The sequence below is a fragment of the Myodes glareolus genome, chromosome 5 (assembly GCF_982192425.1).
Source record: "Myodes glareolus chromosome 5, mMyoGla1.1, whole genome shotgun sequence".
NCBI classification, from domain to species: Eukaryota; Metazoa; Chordata; class Mammalia; order Rodentia; family Cricetidae; genus Myodes; species Myodes glareolus.
This window is the reverse complement of record NC_142030.1, coordinates 89,633,826-89,650,777: the sequence shown is the minus strand read 5'-3', so window position 1 is coordinate 89,650,777 and position 16,952 is coordinate 89,633,826. Positions and strand designations below refer to the sequence as shown.

General features: G+C 46.7%; 1 protein-coding gene and 1 non-coding gene across 3 annotated transcripts; both read left to right on the top strand.

Annotated features, from left to right (window-relative positions):
* The first annotated feature begins 1,703 nt into the window (after nt 1-1,703).
* Rabif (RAB interacting factor) lies at nt 1,704-16,406 on the top strand. 2 transcript variants are annotated; one of them, XM_085688213.2, is made up of 3 exons: nt 4,885-4,950; nt 5,057-5,201; nt 13,474-16,406. In XM_085688213.2, the coding sequence occupies exons 2-3, from the start codon at nt 5,130-5,132 to the stop codon at nt 13,717-13,719; spliced, it is 318 nt and encodes a 105-aa protein (XP_085544339.2). In that variant the 5' UTR covers nt 4,885-4,950; nt 5,057-5,129; the 3' UTR covers nt 13,720-16,406. The 2 variants fall into 2 exon arrangements, with proteins under 2 accessions (XP_048286774.3, XP_085544339.2); XM_048430817.3 differs by lacking the exons at nt 4,885-4,950; nt 5,057-5,201 and adding an exon at nt 1,704-1,882.
* Nucleotides 3,669-3,743, top strand: LOC125398394 (small nucleolar RNA SNORD19). The gene has a single exon (XR_007231376.1). It is a non-coding gene; the product is annotated as a small nucleolar RNA SNORD19 (small nucleolar RNA).
* Nucleotides 16,407-16,952: the final 546 nt, after the last annotated feature.

Genomic DNA, 16,952 nt, shown 5'->3' with positions numbered 1-16,952 from the left:
ACTGAATTCGGGGCCAGCCTTGTCTACAGAGTGAGTTCCAGAGCAGCCAGGGGTAAACAGAGAAACCCTGTCTCAAATAACCAAAAAACAAACAAAAGAAATATAGATATACAAGCCTTGCACAAGGCCTGCCAAACAACTGAAAGACTTGGATTTTTTTTCTTTCTTTTTTTTTTTTTTATTTGAGACACTATCTCACTGTAGAACTCTGTCCTGGGAACTCTTTGTGTAGACCAGGCTGACCTTGAACTGGAAGAAATCAACTTGCCTCTTCATCCCCAGCGCTGGAATTAAAGGCATGCTCCACCATAACCAACGAAAACAACAAGACTGTTGGTTCCAGAGCTAAAGAAAGCAGAACAAGAGGATAAAGCCCTTTCGCCTGTCCTAGCAGATGAGTTGTGCCTGCTAATTGAACCACATGTGGCCGGTGCAATGTTCGTTTATCTTTGAGAGAGAGCGAGGGAAGGTACTGGGTAGGAGAAGAAAATCCATATGAGCACTTATCCCCCTAGTCTGTCAGATGTAACCATTGCAGTATTTATTATACAGCCAATAATTGGTCAATATTGAAGTTGTTTCTGCCCTCAAGTTCCATAGATTCACATTTCCTGTCTATATAAAGTTCAAATTCCTTAACACACACTGGCCTCATGGTGCCGAGGGGCATATTCTACCATTCTGCACTCTTGTTCCAGTCACTGGTTTGCCACCCATTCTTAAATTTGATCCCATTCTGAAGGATTGCTTTCCTGACAACCCAAATTCTGGATCAAAATGCCACCTAGTGGGGCTGGAGAGATGATGGGTCAGTGGTTAAGAGTATGTAGACTTGGTTCCCAGCATCCACTTGGGGCTTACAAGGGTTAACTCTAGTTCCAGGCATCGTGTACCCTCTTCTGGCCTTCAGTGGCACCAGCATGCACACTGTACACTTACCTACACACAGGTAAAACACAAGAAATATTAAAAAAAAAAAACCCACAAAGCTAAAGTCCTAACTCCGTAGACATACTATTTCCCAATCCATGCTTTATTGGCAGTACTTTGTTCCTGAGATTGTACTATGATATTAGAGTCTGCGACCCTCACAATTCCCATCGTGAATTGTGGAACTAATGAAGAGAGCAAAGATCGCGAATGTTAATAAGGTGGTTTAATCGTTTCTCGTTCTGATGTCCTTCTAGTCTTGGTAAACCTACAAACTAGAACTAATGAGATACAAAGATCAGTTAGAGCCGTGGTTTTGGAACGCACAAACTAAACTTATCTTTGCTTTCTTCTTGCACTGCGCCTGAGGGCAAACCCTCTAAGGCGGTGACTACGTTTTTCAAAAGCACTGTAAAAATCGCTTTGATGCCTAATAAATGGCCACTGTTAGACACCCGGCTTAAGATTTCCACGTAACTTTTTCCAACACAAAATATACTCAACAATCTACACTGCTTCTTACATTAGAAGCGAATGTATATTAGCTAAATTTGCTGAGGTCTGACCCAGATTGTCGAGGCAATGGTAAGGCGGCCATAGACACGCCTAGGCCCGATACAGAGAAAAGATTTGTCACAAAGTCAAACTGACACTTCGGGCCGGCAACAAATAAAGGCGCCTGCGCAACAGAGTCCAGACGCCTGCGCAGAGGTACAGCGAGGAGCACCGGGCGCTCCGCCCCGGCGGAGCCGCGCCAGCGTAGTTCCGGGTGAACGAACCCAAATCGCGCGTGCGCTGTTGTGGCCCATGCTGTGGCGGCGCGGCGATGGAACCGGCTGAGCTGCAGAACGAGCTAGTGTCAGCCGAGGGCCGGAACCGGAAGGCGGTACTGTGCCAGCGTTGCGGCTCTAGGGTGCTGCAGCCAGGGACTGCTCTTTTCTCTCGCCGACAGGTAGGTAAATACATAGACCTGATTAGATTTGCTGTCCGTAGCGACTGGGTGGCTCGAAATTGGTCCGGGCTCCCAGGTTTCCGGAGACCGCGCCCTTCTTCGCGCGGCTTAGCTCCGCCCACCTATGCCAGGCCCCGCCCCTCGGGTGCGGCTGACTTGGACCCCGGTGGCAGGGCACGATTGCCTGACCGCCTTGCTCCTTTCTCTCCGTGCGAGGCCCTGGCTCAGCGGATGCACCTGTCTCGGGAGGCCCACCCTTCCCCAGGCCTGGACCTCTGGCCAACTTGCTGAGCCCCGCAGGTGTATCTCCTGCCGCCGCTCGGTGTTGCCCCAGGGCACCTGAGAAAGATTAGATTCCGGTCCCACCACCGCCCTCACTCATCTTTTAGTCCCTACTTCTTTTCTCTTTTGCTGCTCCCCAGAGGAGCTCCAAAATCAAGTAGTATATCCTTGGCTGACCTGGAACTTGCTGTGTAAACCAGGCTGGCCTCATACACAGATCCAGCTGCCTGGTTCTGCCTCCTCAGTGCAGTGCAAACTGTATTCTTCCTCAGACCCGTATTATAAATGGTCAGTGAGAAGCTGGTGGGCCACTGTTATTTCATGTAGTTAAACGACTGGTTGGCAGTGAAGTGTTACGCACTGTAGTGTCTGCTCCAAAAGTAGAATCCTTTTCCTAAAGAAGGAAAGAAGTGTTAGTGGCTTCCTTGTTCTGTGTGTTTTGATGATTTTCTGTAGTACCTGTTTTAATAAGAATTGTGTCCAGGTAGTGATGGGCAGAGGGAGGCGGATCTCTGAGTTCGAGGTCAACCTGATCTACAGAGCTAGTTCCAAGACAGGCACCAAAGCTACAGAGAAACCCTATCTCGAAAAACAAGACAAAACAAACAAAAAAATTCCAAGGACAGGGGGGCTGGAGAGATGGCTCAGAGGTTAAGTGACTGCCTGCTCTTCCAAAGGTCCTGAGTTCAATTCCCAGCAACCACATGGTGTCTCACAACCATCTGTAATGAGGTCTGGTTCCCTCTCCTGGCCTGCAGGAGAATACATAATAAATATTGAATACATAATAAATTTAAAAAAAAAATTCCAAGGACAGGAATTAAAGTTCTCTGTTTGTTTTATAAAGTTAGTGACCTCGTGAAGGGACAGACTGAACTGTGGGCTTGAATCCTACCCTGGCCACTTATTAGTCCTGGAAGAGGTGCTGAACCTCACTTGCTTGTTCTGAAAAAGTCAGGATGATGAGAAGGAAGGGTTTGTGTGAGAATGGAGCTTTGTGCCTCCGTAGGGGACACAGCCGAGGCTATCTTTTAGGTCAGTTTTGTATCCTTTTATGGCAGCTTACCTGCTTTTGTAAACTGACAGAAATTTAAAGGTTCCTGAATGGTGTGTGGTGGTGCATGCCTATAATCCTAGAGCCCAGGGCTAGACCGTGAGTTCAGAGCTATCAGGGATACATAATGAGAGCCTGTCTGTTAATAAATAAAACTGTTTTTTTAAAAAGTCAAGAAATTTCTTAAAGGAATTTTATAGTTTATATTTAAAGTTTTTGTTTCCTATATTTTAAATTGATGTTTCATAGGAGGGAAGCAAGGAGCAAATTAAATTATATGTTACATATCATATTTTGGTTCCCAACAGAGTACCTTTACAGAGAACAAACCGTCTGTAACACTCTTCACCTGAAACCCCGTAAATCTTCAGAGTAGCTCTGAATTGTTGAGAAGCCCCTCAAGGCTGTCTAGCAAGGCTGAGATTGTTTCTCTTAAAGATATCCTTCCAGAAGGTCTGAGGAAAATATCTGAGCAGTCTGTCTCACTGCAGACTGATAAGATCCATGTCTGACCTCAACATAGAAAAAAACAAAAAAGTAAACTAAAGATACCCTTCTGGATCTGGACATACGGGGCTGGACAGATGGCTCGATGGTTAAGAACACTGGCTGATCTTGAAGTACATGTCAAATGACTCCCAACTCTTTGTAGCTCCAATTAGATCCAGGGGATCCAACACTTTTTTCTGCTTTTTGTGGATACTAGACATACATGTGATACACATACATACATGCAGCAAACACTCATGAAGTAAAAATAAATAAATCTTTTAAATTAAAAATTGGGTCCTTTTGGCCTGGCAGTGGTGGCGCACACCATTAATCCCAGCACTAGGGAGACAGAGGCAAGCGGATTTCTGTGAGTTCGAGGTCAGCCTGGTTTACAGAGCGAGTTTCAGGACAGCCAGGGCTACACAGAAACCCTGTCTCAAAAAACCAAAAGAAAAAAGAAAAAAAATCATCCCTTTGAAATTGGTGTCGGATGACTAGTCCTTACTCCCTCTCTGTACCAATATCTTCTTTATTTTCTGCACTACGAAGAAGGCCAGACAAAAAGCACTTGGAGAGGAAAGGGTTTATTGGGGTTACATGTCCTGATGACAGTCCGTTATTGAGGTGAAGGCAAGGCAGAGCCTCAAGCTGACCAGGGAACTGAAGCCTGGATGAAGGAATGGTGCTGACCAACCTGCTTTTTAGTGTTCTTCCTGCTCCCACACTACAGCCTGTTCAGCTCCGAGCACTCAATGCTTTTCCAACCCAAGGTTCCAAACATTTCCACAGTCCTCCCCAAAGCAACATGTTATCACAGCAGTAGACACTTTCTGGTACCGACCTCTGTCCTGGTTTGGTTTCTGTGGCTGTGATAATCCAACCGAAAGCAATGTGGAAGGAAAAGTTGATTCCATCTTACAGTTCCAGTTCATCCTGGAGGGAGAAGCTGACTGACGCAGAGGCCAGGGTGCTGCTTCTGACTTGCTCCCCATGTCTTGCTCAGCGTGCTTTCTTCTAGAACCCAGGACCATCTGCCTAGGGGGTAACACTGTCTACTGTGGGCTAGACCCTCCAACATAATTCATCAATCACCAAATTCCCTCACAGACTTGACCCCAGGCCAGTGTGGTGGAGACATTGTCTCACTTGAAATTCTCTCTTTCCAGATGACTCTACTTGTGTCAAGTTGACAAAAAACTCTTCAGCACACTTTGGAACAGAACTGTTTCAGATTTCAGAGGTGTGATTTTTGGGGGTGGGATGGAGGAAAAATTTTCAATTATACAATGAAGTATTTTAGGTTTGAGAGACAAGTCTAAACATGGAATTTCTTTTTTGTTTCATAGCTTCCATTCCACATAAGCTGAAGATAATTCGGTATATCTTTGGTGAGCCTGCATTTTGCCCGCAGCCCATCATATGACATCACATGTGGAATTTTCCACTCATGTCAGGCAGTGCTCTGAAAGTTCAAACATTGCAGCATTTCAGGTTGGAGCTGGGGATTGAGAAATCTAAGTTTCTTATAATAATCTTTTAAATGTTATTAGTTTATTTTGTGTGTGTATGAACCATATGTGTGCAGGATCCTTGGAGGTCAGAAGAGGGTTTTAGACCCCCTGGAACTGGAGTTACAAGAGGTTGTAAAGCACTATAGATTCTGGGAGGAAGAGCGGTTTGTGCTCTAGCCGCTGAGTCATGTCTCCAGCCCAGATTTCTGAGAATCTTAAGTAAAATTATTAGTTAAGCTAAGTAGAGACAGGGTGACAATTCCTTGTAAAAAAATGATGTAGTGTTTTGAGCTGGGCGGTGGTGATGCACACTTTAATCTCAGCACTCAGAAGGCAGAAGCAGGTGTTCCAGGGCAGCCAAGGCTTCACAGAGAAACCTTGTCTCAACACACACACACACACACATAGCTATAGTTTCATATATATAGTATATATATACATATATATAGTGTGTGAGTTTTAGAAACCGTTTCCTGTTGGAGGGAGCGCCAGACCACTTGTTCGTCCTGGCTAACTGGCTAGCTTAGCCCCAAAATAACCACACAGAAACTGTATTAATTAAATCACTGCTTGGCCCATTAGCTCTAGTTTCTTATTGGCTAATTCTTACATCTTAATTTAACCCATTTCTATTAATCTGTGTATCGCCACGTGGCAGTGGCTTACCGGGTAAGATTTTCAGCGTCTGTCTCAGGCTGATCCATGGCGTCTCTCCCACTCGGCCCTGCTTTCTCCCAGCATTCAGTTCTGTCTTCCCTGCCTACCTAAGTTCTGTCCTATTAACAGGCCCAAAGCAGTTTCTTTATTAACCAATGAAAGCAACACAAAGACAGAAGAACCCCCTACACCAGCTTCCCTTAGCCAAAACAGAGGTTCTGGAGCTCTGGTCATAAATCCTCTCCATGGTGGTGGAAGCTCGTGATCAAGTAAGGACATGGAATCCAAAGGAAGACAGAGCCAGGTGCCACTGAATCTTCGATGGCAAGAGCAGAGTGACCAGAGCTTCCTTAGGTGGCCATGATGGGTAACCAATTAGTAGAAACTTTGCAGAGGTGATGGGGGGGGGGGCTGAGAGCAAGAGGAGCAGCTCTTCCTCTCCAGCCCAGCAGGTCCAGACTGCTGGGTCATGGGCTGTGGCCTCCTCACCAAGAGCCTCACTCCTGTGCAAAGAAAAAGGGAAAGTCCAGGGAGTTTGGAAATTAGAAAACAAGACAATGCTGCCGAAGAGGGATGTTCGGTCTTTTGTGGGAAGAGCAGAGATTGGCTTGTAGGAAGAACAGTATAAACTGTGTTGGGTGGAGTGGAAAGAAGACAGCACCTACAGCACCTGTTGCTCTGTCAGTTCCCAGCACCCACATGGTGGGTCACAACCATCCGTAACTCCAGTTCCATGAACACCACTCTCCCAGTGCTGCCTTCTAGAATCCACTGGCACCAGGCATGCACATACATTTAGGTAAAACACCAACATGCAGATGTGGCGCACACCTTGAATCCCAGCACTTGGGAGGCAGAGGCAGGCAGATCTCTGTGAGTTCAAGGCCAGTCTGGTCTACAGAGCGAGTTCCAGGACAGGCTCCAAAGCTACAAAGAAACTCTGCCTCAAAAAACAAAACAAACAAACAAAACCCCACCAATACACATAAAATAAAAATGAATAAATCTAAAAAACATATTTAAAAGAAAATAGTGTTGGGTTAAGCATATTGGAGCAGTAACTCAGAACAGTTTCTTATAACACTAAATGTGTTCTAACAAAGGAGCAGCACTCTGGTGTTTTTCCCAGAGAAATGAACTTAGGTTCATGTCAAACCTGTAGTGAATGTGTGTGGTGGCTGCACTATTCAGCGCCACACTGGAGATGGCACAGATGCCTTCCAGGAGGTGAATGGGGTACAGATGAACTGCAGTCTGGTTTTTGTTTTTGTTTTGAGATAGCATCTCATGTAACCCAGATTGGCCTCAAACTTGCTTTGTAATGGAGGATGATCTTCTACTCCTGATCCTCCCAAGTGTTGGGATTACACTACCATAGCCCACTTACTACAGATAACTTGAATGAATCTACAGAGAATTACACTGGTCAGAAAAAAGATTATCCGCTTTATGAATCTATTTATATAACATTCTCTCGCTCCACCAATCCCTGTTTATTTGACACAGAGTCTCACTGTGTTTGGAAGGCTGGCCAGCAGTTTTGAGGTCACCAGGCTGCTCCTCCTTTCCAGGGCTGGAATACATCATCAACAGGCTCCCCCCCCCCTTTTTTTTTGAGGCAGGGTTTCTTCATGAAGTCCTGGAACTCACTTTGTAGATCAGGCTGACCTCAAACTCATAGAGATGTGCCTGCCTAAGCCTCCAAGTGCTGGTATTAAAGTCAAAGGCCACCACCGCCAGCCTTTTTCTTTCTTATGTGAGACAGGTCTCATGTTAACTGTATTGGCTTTGATAGCTGTGTAGCTGAGAGGATGACCTTCAATTCTCAGTCCTCCTGCCCTCACCAGGCATGGCCCACTAACCCCAGTTTATATGATGCTGGGGACCAAACCTAGAGTTTTGTGCATGCTGGACAAGCAGCTCTGTAAGCTGATGGTCTGCCCAGGTCAGCCTGGGACTCGTGATTCTACCACCTTCGCATCCCAGTAGCTGGAATTATAGGCGAGCGCCACTGTTCCCAGGTTTGTATAACATCTTTATACAAACAGGGTTTCTCTGTGTAGCTCTGACTGTCCTGGAACTCTGTCGACCAAATTGCCCTTAGACACACAGAGACCCACCTGCCTCTGCCTCCTGAGTGTGGGGGTTAAAGATGTGCAACACAACATTCGTGCACGTGTCTGTGCGTCTGTATAACATTTTTGAAATAAGGAAAGAATGAGTGGTTGCCAGCAGATGGGATTGGGGGGCAAGGTGCTGATGCATGAGAGGACAGCAGGGTTCTTGTGGCAGAGCTGTTCGCTACCCTGACTGTAGTGGTGAAAAACAGGCAAATGAACACAAGTAAATGGATCAGAGTTGAAGGCCACCCTAGGCAACGGCCTGAAGTGCAGTCAGCAAAGCTCAGGAAGCTGGGGCAATCTGGATAGGCTCTCCAGATTGCATCAGATTTTGTGCTCTGGCTGTGAGCGCTACCCCAGCTCACAGTGTTCCCTCAGGGAAATGAGGAAAGGCTCAAGGGATTTGTGTTACTCCTTTTGATTGTTTTGTCTTTTGCAACAGGGTCTCACTAGGTAGCCATGGCTGTCTGTCCTGGAACTCTTTGGCATAAATCAGGCTGCCCCAGTTCACAGAGAACTTCCTGCTTCTGCCTCCCAAGTACTGAGAGTAAAGGGCTTTGTTGTTTCTTAAAAGATTAGGGGTGTGTGTGTGTCTGTGCGTGTGGTATGCACATGGATGCAAGTTCCAACAGATTCCAGAAGCAAGCATCACATGGAGCTGGGGTTTCAGGGAATTTTGAGTCACCAGAAGTGGGTCCTAGGAACCAAACTTGACTAGTTAAAAGAACAGCAGGTGTCCTTAGCTGCTGCCAAGCTCTCTTCAGCCCTTTTGTGGGTTTTGTTTTATATATGTATGTGTGTGGGTTTTGTTGTTGTGTTTTTTGTTTTTTTTTTTAATTTTTATTTTATTTTATTTTGGTTTTTCAAGACGGGGTTTCTCTGTAGCTTTAGAGCCTGTCCTGGATTTAGCTCCTGTAGGCCAGCGTAGACCATGCTGGCCTTAAACTCACAGAGATCCGCCTGCCTCTGCCTCCCGAGTACTGCCCGGCTTTTGTTACTGTTGGCTTCTGAACCCACACCTCACTTTGTATCCCTGACTGACCTTGAACTCGAAGTTATCCACCTGCCTCTGCTGAGACTAAAGGCGAATGAATGCCACTATGCCCAGCTCCTTTGCATCATTTCTTAAAACTAAATATGAACTTGTCGGGACAGTGAAATAAGCCAGTCCTAAAAGGACACATGCGGAATGACTCTATGACATAAACTACCTAGAGTGACCATAGAAGATGGTACTTGGTGGTTGCTGCTCGCAAGGCCAGAGAAGGGAGCATGGGAGGGCGGGAACATAGGGAGACACTTCTTCAGTGGGACCAGCCTCCATCTGGGCAGATGTGAGGCTCTGGTGTTATGTAGGCAGTGGCAGCACAATTGTGAGCACTCTTGTGTACAGGACTGTACACAGAAACGTGGTTTAGTGGAGGCTGGAGAGACAGCTCAGTGGTTAAGAGCATTCACTGCTCTTCCAGAGAACCTGAGTCTGGCTTTGGCACCCGTTTGGCAGTTCACACCCCCTCTGACTGAAGCACCAAGGGACCCAGGGGCTTCTCCTGACCCGCACAGGCGTGCACACAAGTGGGTTTCACAGTGAGTTGTTTGGCTTGTGAGCTGTGCCCTAGTTATGTGCAGCCATTTCATGTGATGAGGCAGTTCGTATTTTTCCTTTTTTATAAAATTTTAGTATCTTGGCAACCGTTTTTTGTTTGTTTGTTTTTTGAGACAAGGTCTCACTATGTAGCTTTGGCTGTCCTGAAACTATTTCTTTAGACCAGACTGGCCTCAAACTTACAGACATCCACCCACCTCTGCCTTGCAAGTGCTGGAATTAAAGGCAAGCCCCAGCAAGCCCCACAACATCTGGCTGTGATGATTAATCTTGTCAACTTGACTGAATTAAGAGACACCTAGGAGCCAGGCCTTTAATCCCAGAGTGAGTCTACAAAGCAAGTTTCAGGACAGCCAGGCCTACACAGAGAGGTCCTGTCAAGAGAGAGAGAGACAGACACAGAGAGAGAGACAGAGAGAGAGACAGAGAGACAGAGAGAGACAGAGAGAGAGACCTAAAAGATTGATAAAGAATATCTCAGTTCCATTCCGTGAGGATTACCTAATGAGGCCTCTGAGGATGCTTTAGCCCACTGATGGATTTGGAATTTGTGTAGACTGTTGGGTGGTATTGGAATGGTCACTTCTGGAACATGTGCTTGGGTGTTATTGCCCTCTCTGCTTCGTCTCCACTTTGACGTGAATTGTTCTGTCTCTCTGTTCACATGATGATGAACTGATCTATTGCTCTTACAGAGGACTCAGGGTTGGTTCTCAGCACCATATATTAGCTCACGGTCACCTGTAACTCCAGTTTCAAGTGACCCCTTGCCCTATTCTGACCTCAGCAGGCACTCAGCATACACATGGTGCATATACATACATACATGCTGTTAAAACACTCATACGCCTGAGTACACAGGAGGAGGATGAAGAGTGAGGAAGAAGTAGAAACTGAGTATGGTGCCAGCCATTAATCTCAGCATTCATCAGGCCATTCATGAGGCATAAGCAGGCAGAGCTCTGAATTTGAGGTTAGCTTAATTTACATGGTGAGTTCCAGGTCAGTCAGAGCTACACAGTGAGACGGTGTCTCAAAAAAAGGAAAGAAAGACAGACAGACAGACAGACAGACAGACAGAGAAGAAAAGAGAAAGAAAAGAAAAGGGGGCTGGGGAGAGAGATGGCTCAGTGGTTTAGAGCACTAGCTGCTCTTCCAGGGGTCCTGAGTTCAATTCTCGGCAACCACACGGTGGCTCACTACCTTCTGCAATACGATCTGCTGCCCTCTTCTGGTGTGCATGAAGACAGAGCACTCATACATAAAATACATAAACACATAAATCTTTTAAAAACTAAAGGAGGGGAAGAAAAGAAATATATGTATATGTTTTGCCTTTTAATCCCATTACTCGGAACTGTGAGGCAGGAGGATCATAACTTGACCACTTAGCACTATAGCAAGACTCTGTCTCAAAATAAAAGTGTTGTGGCTGGGAAACAAGCGATAGGGCAGCAGCCACCAGAGGAGCGGAAGCTGAGGAAGCTTTGCTGGCAGTGCGTGTTGCAGTAGGAGGTATGCACACTGCCCACACAGGAAGTGAAAACAGCCGTTTGTGTGCGTGTGCACACGTGCACCAGAGACTTTTCTTCTCTCTCCTGGTAACTGAGGCTGAAGTATCTGAGATCTTGGGCTAGGAGCTGGAGATGGCCCAGTTGTTAAGAGCACTTGCTTCTCTTCTGGAGAGCCTGAGTGAAGCTCTTAGCCCGCATCCAGTGCTCACCATTGCCTGTGTCTCATCCCAGGCGATCTGGTGCCCTCTTCCCAACTCCGTAGGCTCCCCAGACATAAGACGGCATACCCTTAACACATGCACACATGCAAATAAAAGTTTAAAAAAATCTTGACAGCACTTCAGATTCTAAAGTTAGATTTTCTCTTTTTTAATAAGATAAATCCAATTCAGGAACAAATACTCTAATGGAGAAAGACAGTAAATTAAGACACTTTTCTTTTAGGCACTGGATTGATGACTCAGTAAGGGCACTGGCTGTTCTTACAGAGGACCCTGGTTCAATTCCCAACATTCACATGGTGGCTCTCAACCAACTATCACTCCAGTTCCAGGGGGGTTCAACAGACACACATGTGAAGTATGTACATACATGCATGTGGATAAAACATTCATACACGTAAAATCTAATAAGACATTTTTCAGAAAATTTGGTCATGGTATGAGGAAACTCAGGTGTGATGACAATGTTATGAAGATATTATGATTATGATATTTTCATCAGCATTTGCAGGTGTCCAAGTGTGGCAGCTGTGCATTTAGATACATGCAGCGTTTGCATCTGTGATTCTTCAGTTAAGCTCTCTTTTAAAAATAAAATAAGCAGAGCTGGAGAGATGGTTCAGCAGTTAAGAGCTCTGCCTGTTCTTCCGAAGGTCCTGAGTTCAAGTCCCAGCAACCACATGGTGGCTCACAATCATCTGTAATGAGATCTGGTGCCCTCTTCTGGCCTGCAGGCATACGAACAGGCAGAACACAGTATATAGAATAAAATTTAATAAATAAATAACCTGGGTGGTGGTGGTGCACGCCTTTAATCCCAGCACTCAGGAGGCAGAGGTAGGCAGGTCTCTGAGTTCAAGCCAGGCCTGGTCTACAAGGTGAGTTCCAGGACAGCCAGGGCTATTCAGAGAAACCCTGTCTTGAAAAAAAAAAATTTTTTTTTTAAAATATACTAGGCAGTATGGAATTCATTCAGACCGTGGTGGTCAAAGACTTCCTGAGATTATGAATACCAACAAGGGGCCATCCTCGCCAAGTCTGCAGGCAGAACCATCTTGCTTGTTGAAGAAGCAAGGCGGCCAGTGTGGCTGATCCACAGTGAAGCTAGCGGGGCTAGCTCAGGCGGTGTCCTGGACTCCATGAACAGTGAAGAGAGGCCACCTGCTCAAGTGCCCCGCCCATATCTCTTATCATCGCAAACCCTCGGTTCCCTTTCTCGTCTGAACTTGGTGCTGAGCTTGGTGGTGATAAAGGAAGAAGAGCACACTGTGGACTCACAGTGATAGCATCATGGGGCCGGACTCATACACGCCCCACGCTGATTACAGCGGAACATCTGAGAGTTAGGGATAAGCGTGAAGCTCTGGGCAGGTGTAGCAGTTCTGTCTCCTCTGTGTGTGCTGGGTGGAGGCCATGTGAGAGGTGTGTCACCAGTGAAGAGGCCTTCATTGGAAAAGCGTCACAGGAAGGGAAGGAAGGGGCAGGCAGAAGGACAACTCTGAAAGCAGAAGCTGTTGGCTAGTGCAGTGTGATTCATACCCATGCCACTGGATCAGTAAAGATTGTGGAAAGTGGAAGCTCAAACAAAGAGCCAGGGCAAGCCACATGTGGTAGCTCACGCCTTTAATCCCAGCCCCGAGGAGGCAGAGGCAGGCCAGTATCTGTGAATTAAAGATCAGCAAAGGCAGGGTTGGAGGGATGGCTCTGTGGTTAAGAGCACTGGTTGCTCTTCCTGAGGACCCAGGTTCAATTCCCACATGACCGCTCACAACTGTCTATAAACTGTAATTCCAGTTCCCTCACACAGACATACATGCAGGCAATACACCAATGCTCGTAAAATAAAAGTAAAGTATTAAAAACACCAAAAAAAAAAAAAAAGATCAGCAAAGGCATGGGAGGCCATGTCTCAAAATAATCCTAACAGTGGTAATAGTGGTAATCAAGGCAGACACCGAGCAGAAGAGCGACCGTCACCCTAGAGTGTGGCCTACTGTGGTGACTGCCGTCCTTTTATTCCCTCCCAGTCCAGGAAGCTGCTGGGCGTCAAGGTCGAGGGCACTAGACTAGGAGCGAAGATGTGACCGGAGCCAGTTCGGCTTTCACATGCCTTGTGTTCTCTCTCCCACCGCAGCTTTTCCTCCCCTCCATGAGAAAGAAGCCAGCCCTGGCTGATGGCAGCAATCCCGACGGTGATCTCCTCCAGGAGCACTGGCTGGTTAACGACATGTTCATCTTTGAGAACGTGGGCTTCACCAAGGACGTGGGCAACATCAAGTTTCTGGTCTGTGCGGACTGTGAGATTGGACCCATTGGCTGGCATTGCCTAGACGACAAGAACAGTTTCTATGTGGCCTTGGAACGAGTTTCCCACGAGTAACTGAGGGACTCGGCTCCACCCTAGAAAGCTGTCCCCACCAGAACCGACTTTGCACCTGCCGTGGCTGCTGTGCTGGCCATCTCCTCTAAGCGCTGACGTTTGCCCTTGAACTCAGAGGACGTCCTGCCGCCCTCAAGCCTCAGTGCCTCCTCCCACATAGTCCTCTGTGCCTGCGTCACAGCTGTCCTCACCCCTGCCTCCCCAATTCGGAACATGGGAAAACATGGCAGTCTGGTCCCTGGCCGCCTTCCAGGGCTCCCTTCCTGCTCAGCTAGAGCAGCAGTCAACTTTTCAGCCGCGGTGACAGGGAAAGATGCTCACTTGCTAATAGTGGGAACTCCGTCAAGAAGCCAGGCCAGGTGTGGTAGGCGCACACCTGCAGTCCTTCTTCTTGGAAGGTGGAAGCAAGAAGGTCAGGAGTTCAAGGCCAGCCTCAACCACGTAGTGAATTCTAAGCCAGGCTGGGCTCTGTGAGATGTCTCAAAAAACATAAAGCAAATAAGTATTTGCAAGTGACTTTGTTGTGTGCGACCTGCTTGTCTACAACAGTTTATTCTCTTTAAACGTAAAACATTTACAAATGTCAGTATTTAAACCACTAGTCAGAAACATATTGCTTCAGGCACATTTTCAGTACTGTGTCCGGACCCTTTGTTCCAGGTTGATAGTGACATCCTTCAATGAAGATGGATGTGGGCGGGCGTCCTTCCCACAGATCTCGATTGGGTTTCTCTTTGTGTTAGTGCCTCCCTGCTGCAGTCTGCATTGTTAACCCTGGGGAAACAGCCCTGACTGTGTGTACCAGGCTCTTTTGGATCAGGATGGAGGATGGAGGATATACAGAGGATTGCTTAGCTGCATCACACCTGGGTTTAGTAGGAAAGATTTCTTTAATGGGTAAGGCCATATTTCATAAATACAAGTTGTAAGGTCCTCAGGAGTTTGGTTCACTTGGACTGTTTATACCAGCCCAGGATGCAAACCCTTTCTACCAAAATTTCCATCGTTTCAGGGTTGGTATCACCTTTTCTTATCCGCCAACTTCTATTCTGAAGTGACTCAGTAGCTTAAGGACTCTGTAGTAACCGTTCAAATACTTTGCCATCATCCCTTCCCCTGGAGGCCTAGCACTGAAACATGGCCTAAGTACAGACCCTGTTATTCCTTAGAATACCAGTCATGGCAGACCAAGGACATCCTCAGTTACAGATCGATTCGTGGCCACCCTGTACTACATGAGAGCTTGTCTCAAGAAAACAACAGATAGAAGTTGGGAAGGTGGATCAGCAGTTAAGAGTGTTTGCTGCTTTTTCAGAGGACCTGAGTTCAATTCCTAGCACCCACATTAGGTGGTTCCCAGCTGCCTTTAAGGCCAGTTCGAGGGGATCTGCACTCTGGCCTCTGCAGCGGCCTGCACACGTGTGACGTCCATACAGACAAACAGGCACACGCATACAAATAAATAAAAATTTTACACATTAAAAGGCAAAAGTTTCAGTCGGGTGGTGGTGGCGCACGCCTTTAATCCCAGCACTCGGGAGGCAGAGGCAGGCCTGGTCTATAAAGCAACTTCTAGGACAGTCTGGGCTGTTACACACTGAAACTCCCTCTGTATCTGCTTCCTCACTGAAGTTTTCTGAGGACTCCCTCTTAAAGTACAGGCCCCGAGCACAGTTTTGCCAGCACCCTGCTCACTTAGGTGGTTTTCTATCCCACTCAGAGTCTGTGTGGGCTCTACTGGCAAGGGAGAGACTGTTTTCCAGACAGATAAGCAAGCACACCTGAGTGTGGCTTTTGCAGGAAAACAGCTAAGACTACCGACCAGCTCAGATCAGAAGGAACAAAGCAAGCAGATGCTCTAGGGACGCATGGGCCCTCACTTCACAAGTCAAAGACCCAAGCTGAACTAGGCTTAACTCCTGCCTGCCTTCTAACCACAGAAATAATACATGATAAGTATATATCAATGTAAGAATCAGTATAAAGTTCTAATTAACTCACCTCCACTGGGCAGAGCTTGCCAGTGGTAATGTGTATATCCTGGCTTCCTATGTGCAGACATGTAGTTTTCTAAACAAGAATGAGTTCATACTGTACTCTTTTATAGCTTGTTTTTCATTTACCCAGACAGGAACATCTTCCTTGTCAGTAGACACCCGGCCATGAACACTGTTGCCAATGCTCCATTGTATTGCTGGGCTGTGATTTCAGTAATCCACTGTTGTGTTGCCTACCGTTGCTCCTAACAGTGACACGATGAGCAAGGGTGTTAACTGTGTTTTCGTCCTTATTTCCTCGGCTTGCGTCATAAGGAGCGCAGTCGCAGGGTGGGCCTGCTGTCGAAGCTCTGTCGTGTGGACGTTCCTCAGAGCCACCTTGTCACCCCACTCCAGTCTTCTCCTCCCCTACTAACACTGGAGGGTCTTATCATTAAGAAACACTTGCACTTCCATATTTTAAAGTATCTTACTGTTTTATTTGTACTTATTTCTGGTGTAAGAAAATCTGGTCGCATTATAGTTTTTGTTCGTTCATTTTGAACTGTGTAGACCAAGCTGGCCTGAAACTCAACTTGTTCCTTTTTCAAGAACTGCCAAAAGTTGTTGGCCCCGTGACCAAAAAAAGCTGAACTACTGTTCTGCCTTTTCGGTTTGATGTAAAAGAAATAAAGTCATTTAAGCAGTGAAGCCGGGGTCCTGTCTGTCTTGGGCAGAATACATAATCTGTGAAAAGCAGAAGGAAGCTGAGTCCTGAGCAGAAGGGGTCAGCTTGAGGTCTCTCGGTGTCGCCTCTCTGGTCCTCTCCTGTTAAAGGTCTTCACGTAATACTTGCGGCTCAGCTGCTCCTTGCCTTAGGGTAGAGGTAAGCCATGCTTGCTGCTGGGAGTATAGCATCTGTTGTGGGGTACTCACTAATGAAGACTGCCCAGACATGGGTTTAAGCCAATAGAAAGTCTTTATTAACTGACTGTGGTTGTTCAGAATCCCAGGGTAGCACTGAGCCTTCTTCAGGGTGAGCTTTTACGCACAAAAACCATATCCTGGGTTGACATACTTTAGCTAAGAACAATTAGCCAGGGTGCTGGAAAGATGGTTCAGTGGTTAAGAGCACTGCCTGCTATTCTAGAGGACCCAGGTTCAATTCCCAGCACCCATATGGCAGCTCAGAGCTGTCTGTAATTCCAGTTCCAGGTAATATGACAGTCTCACGCAGACGTACATGCAGGCAAAACC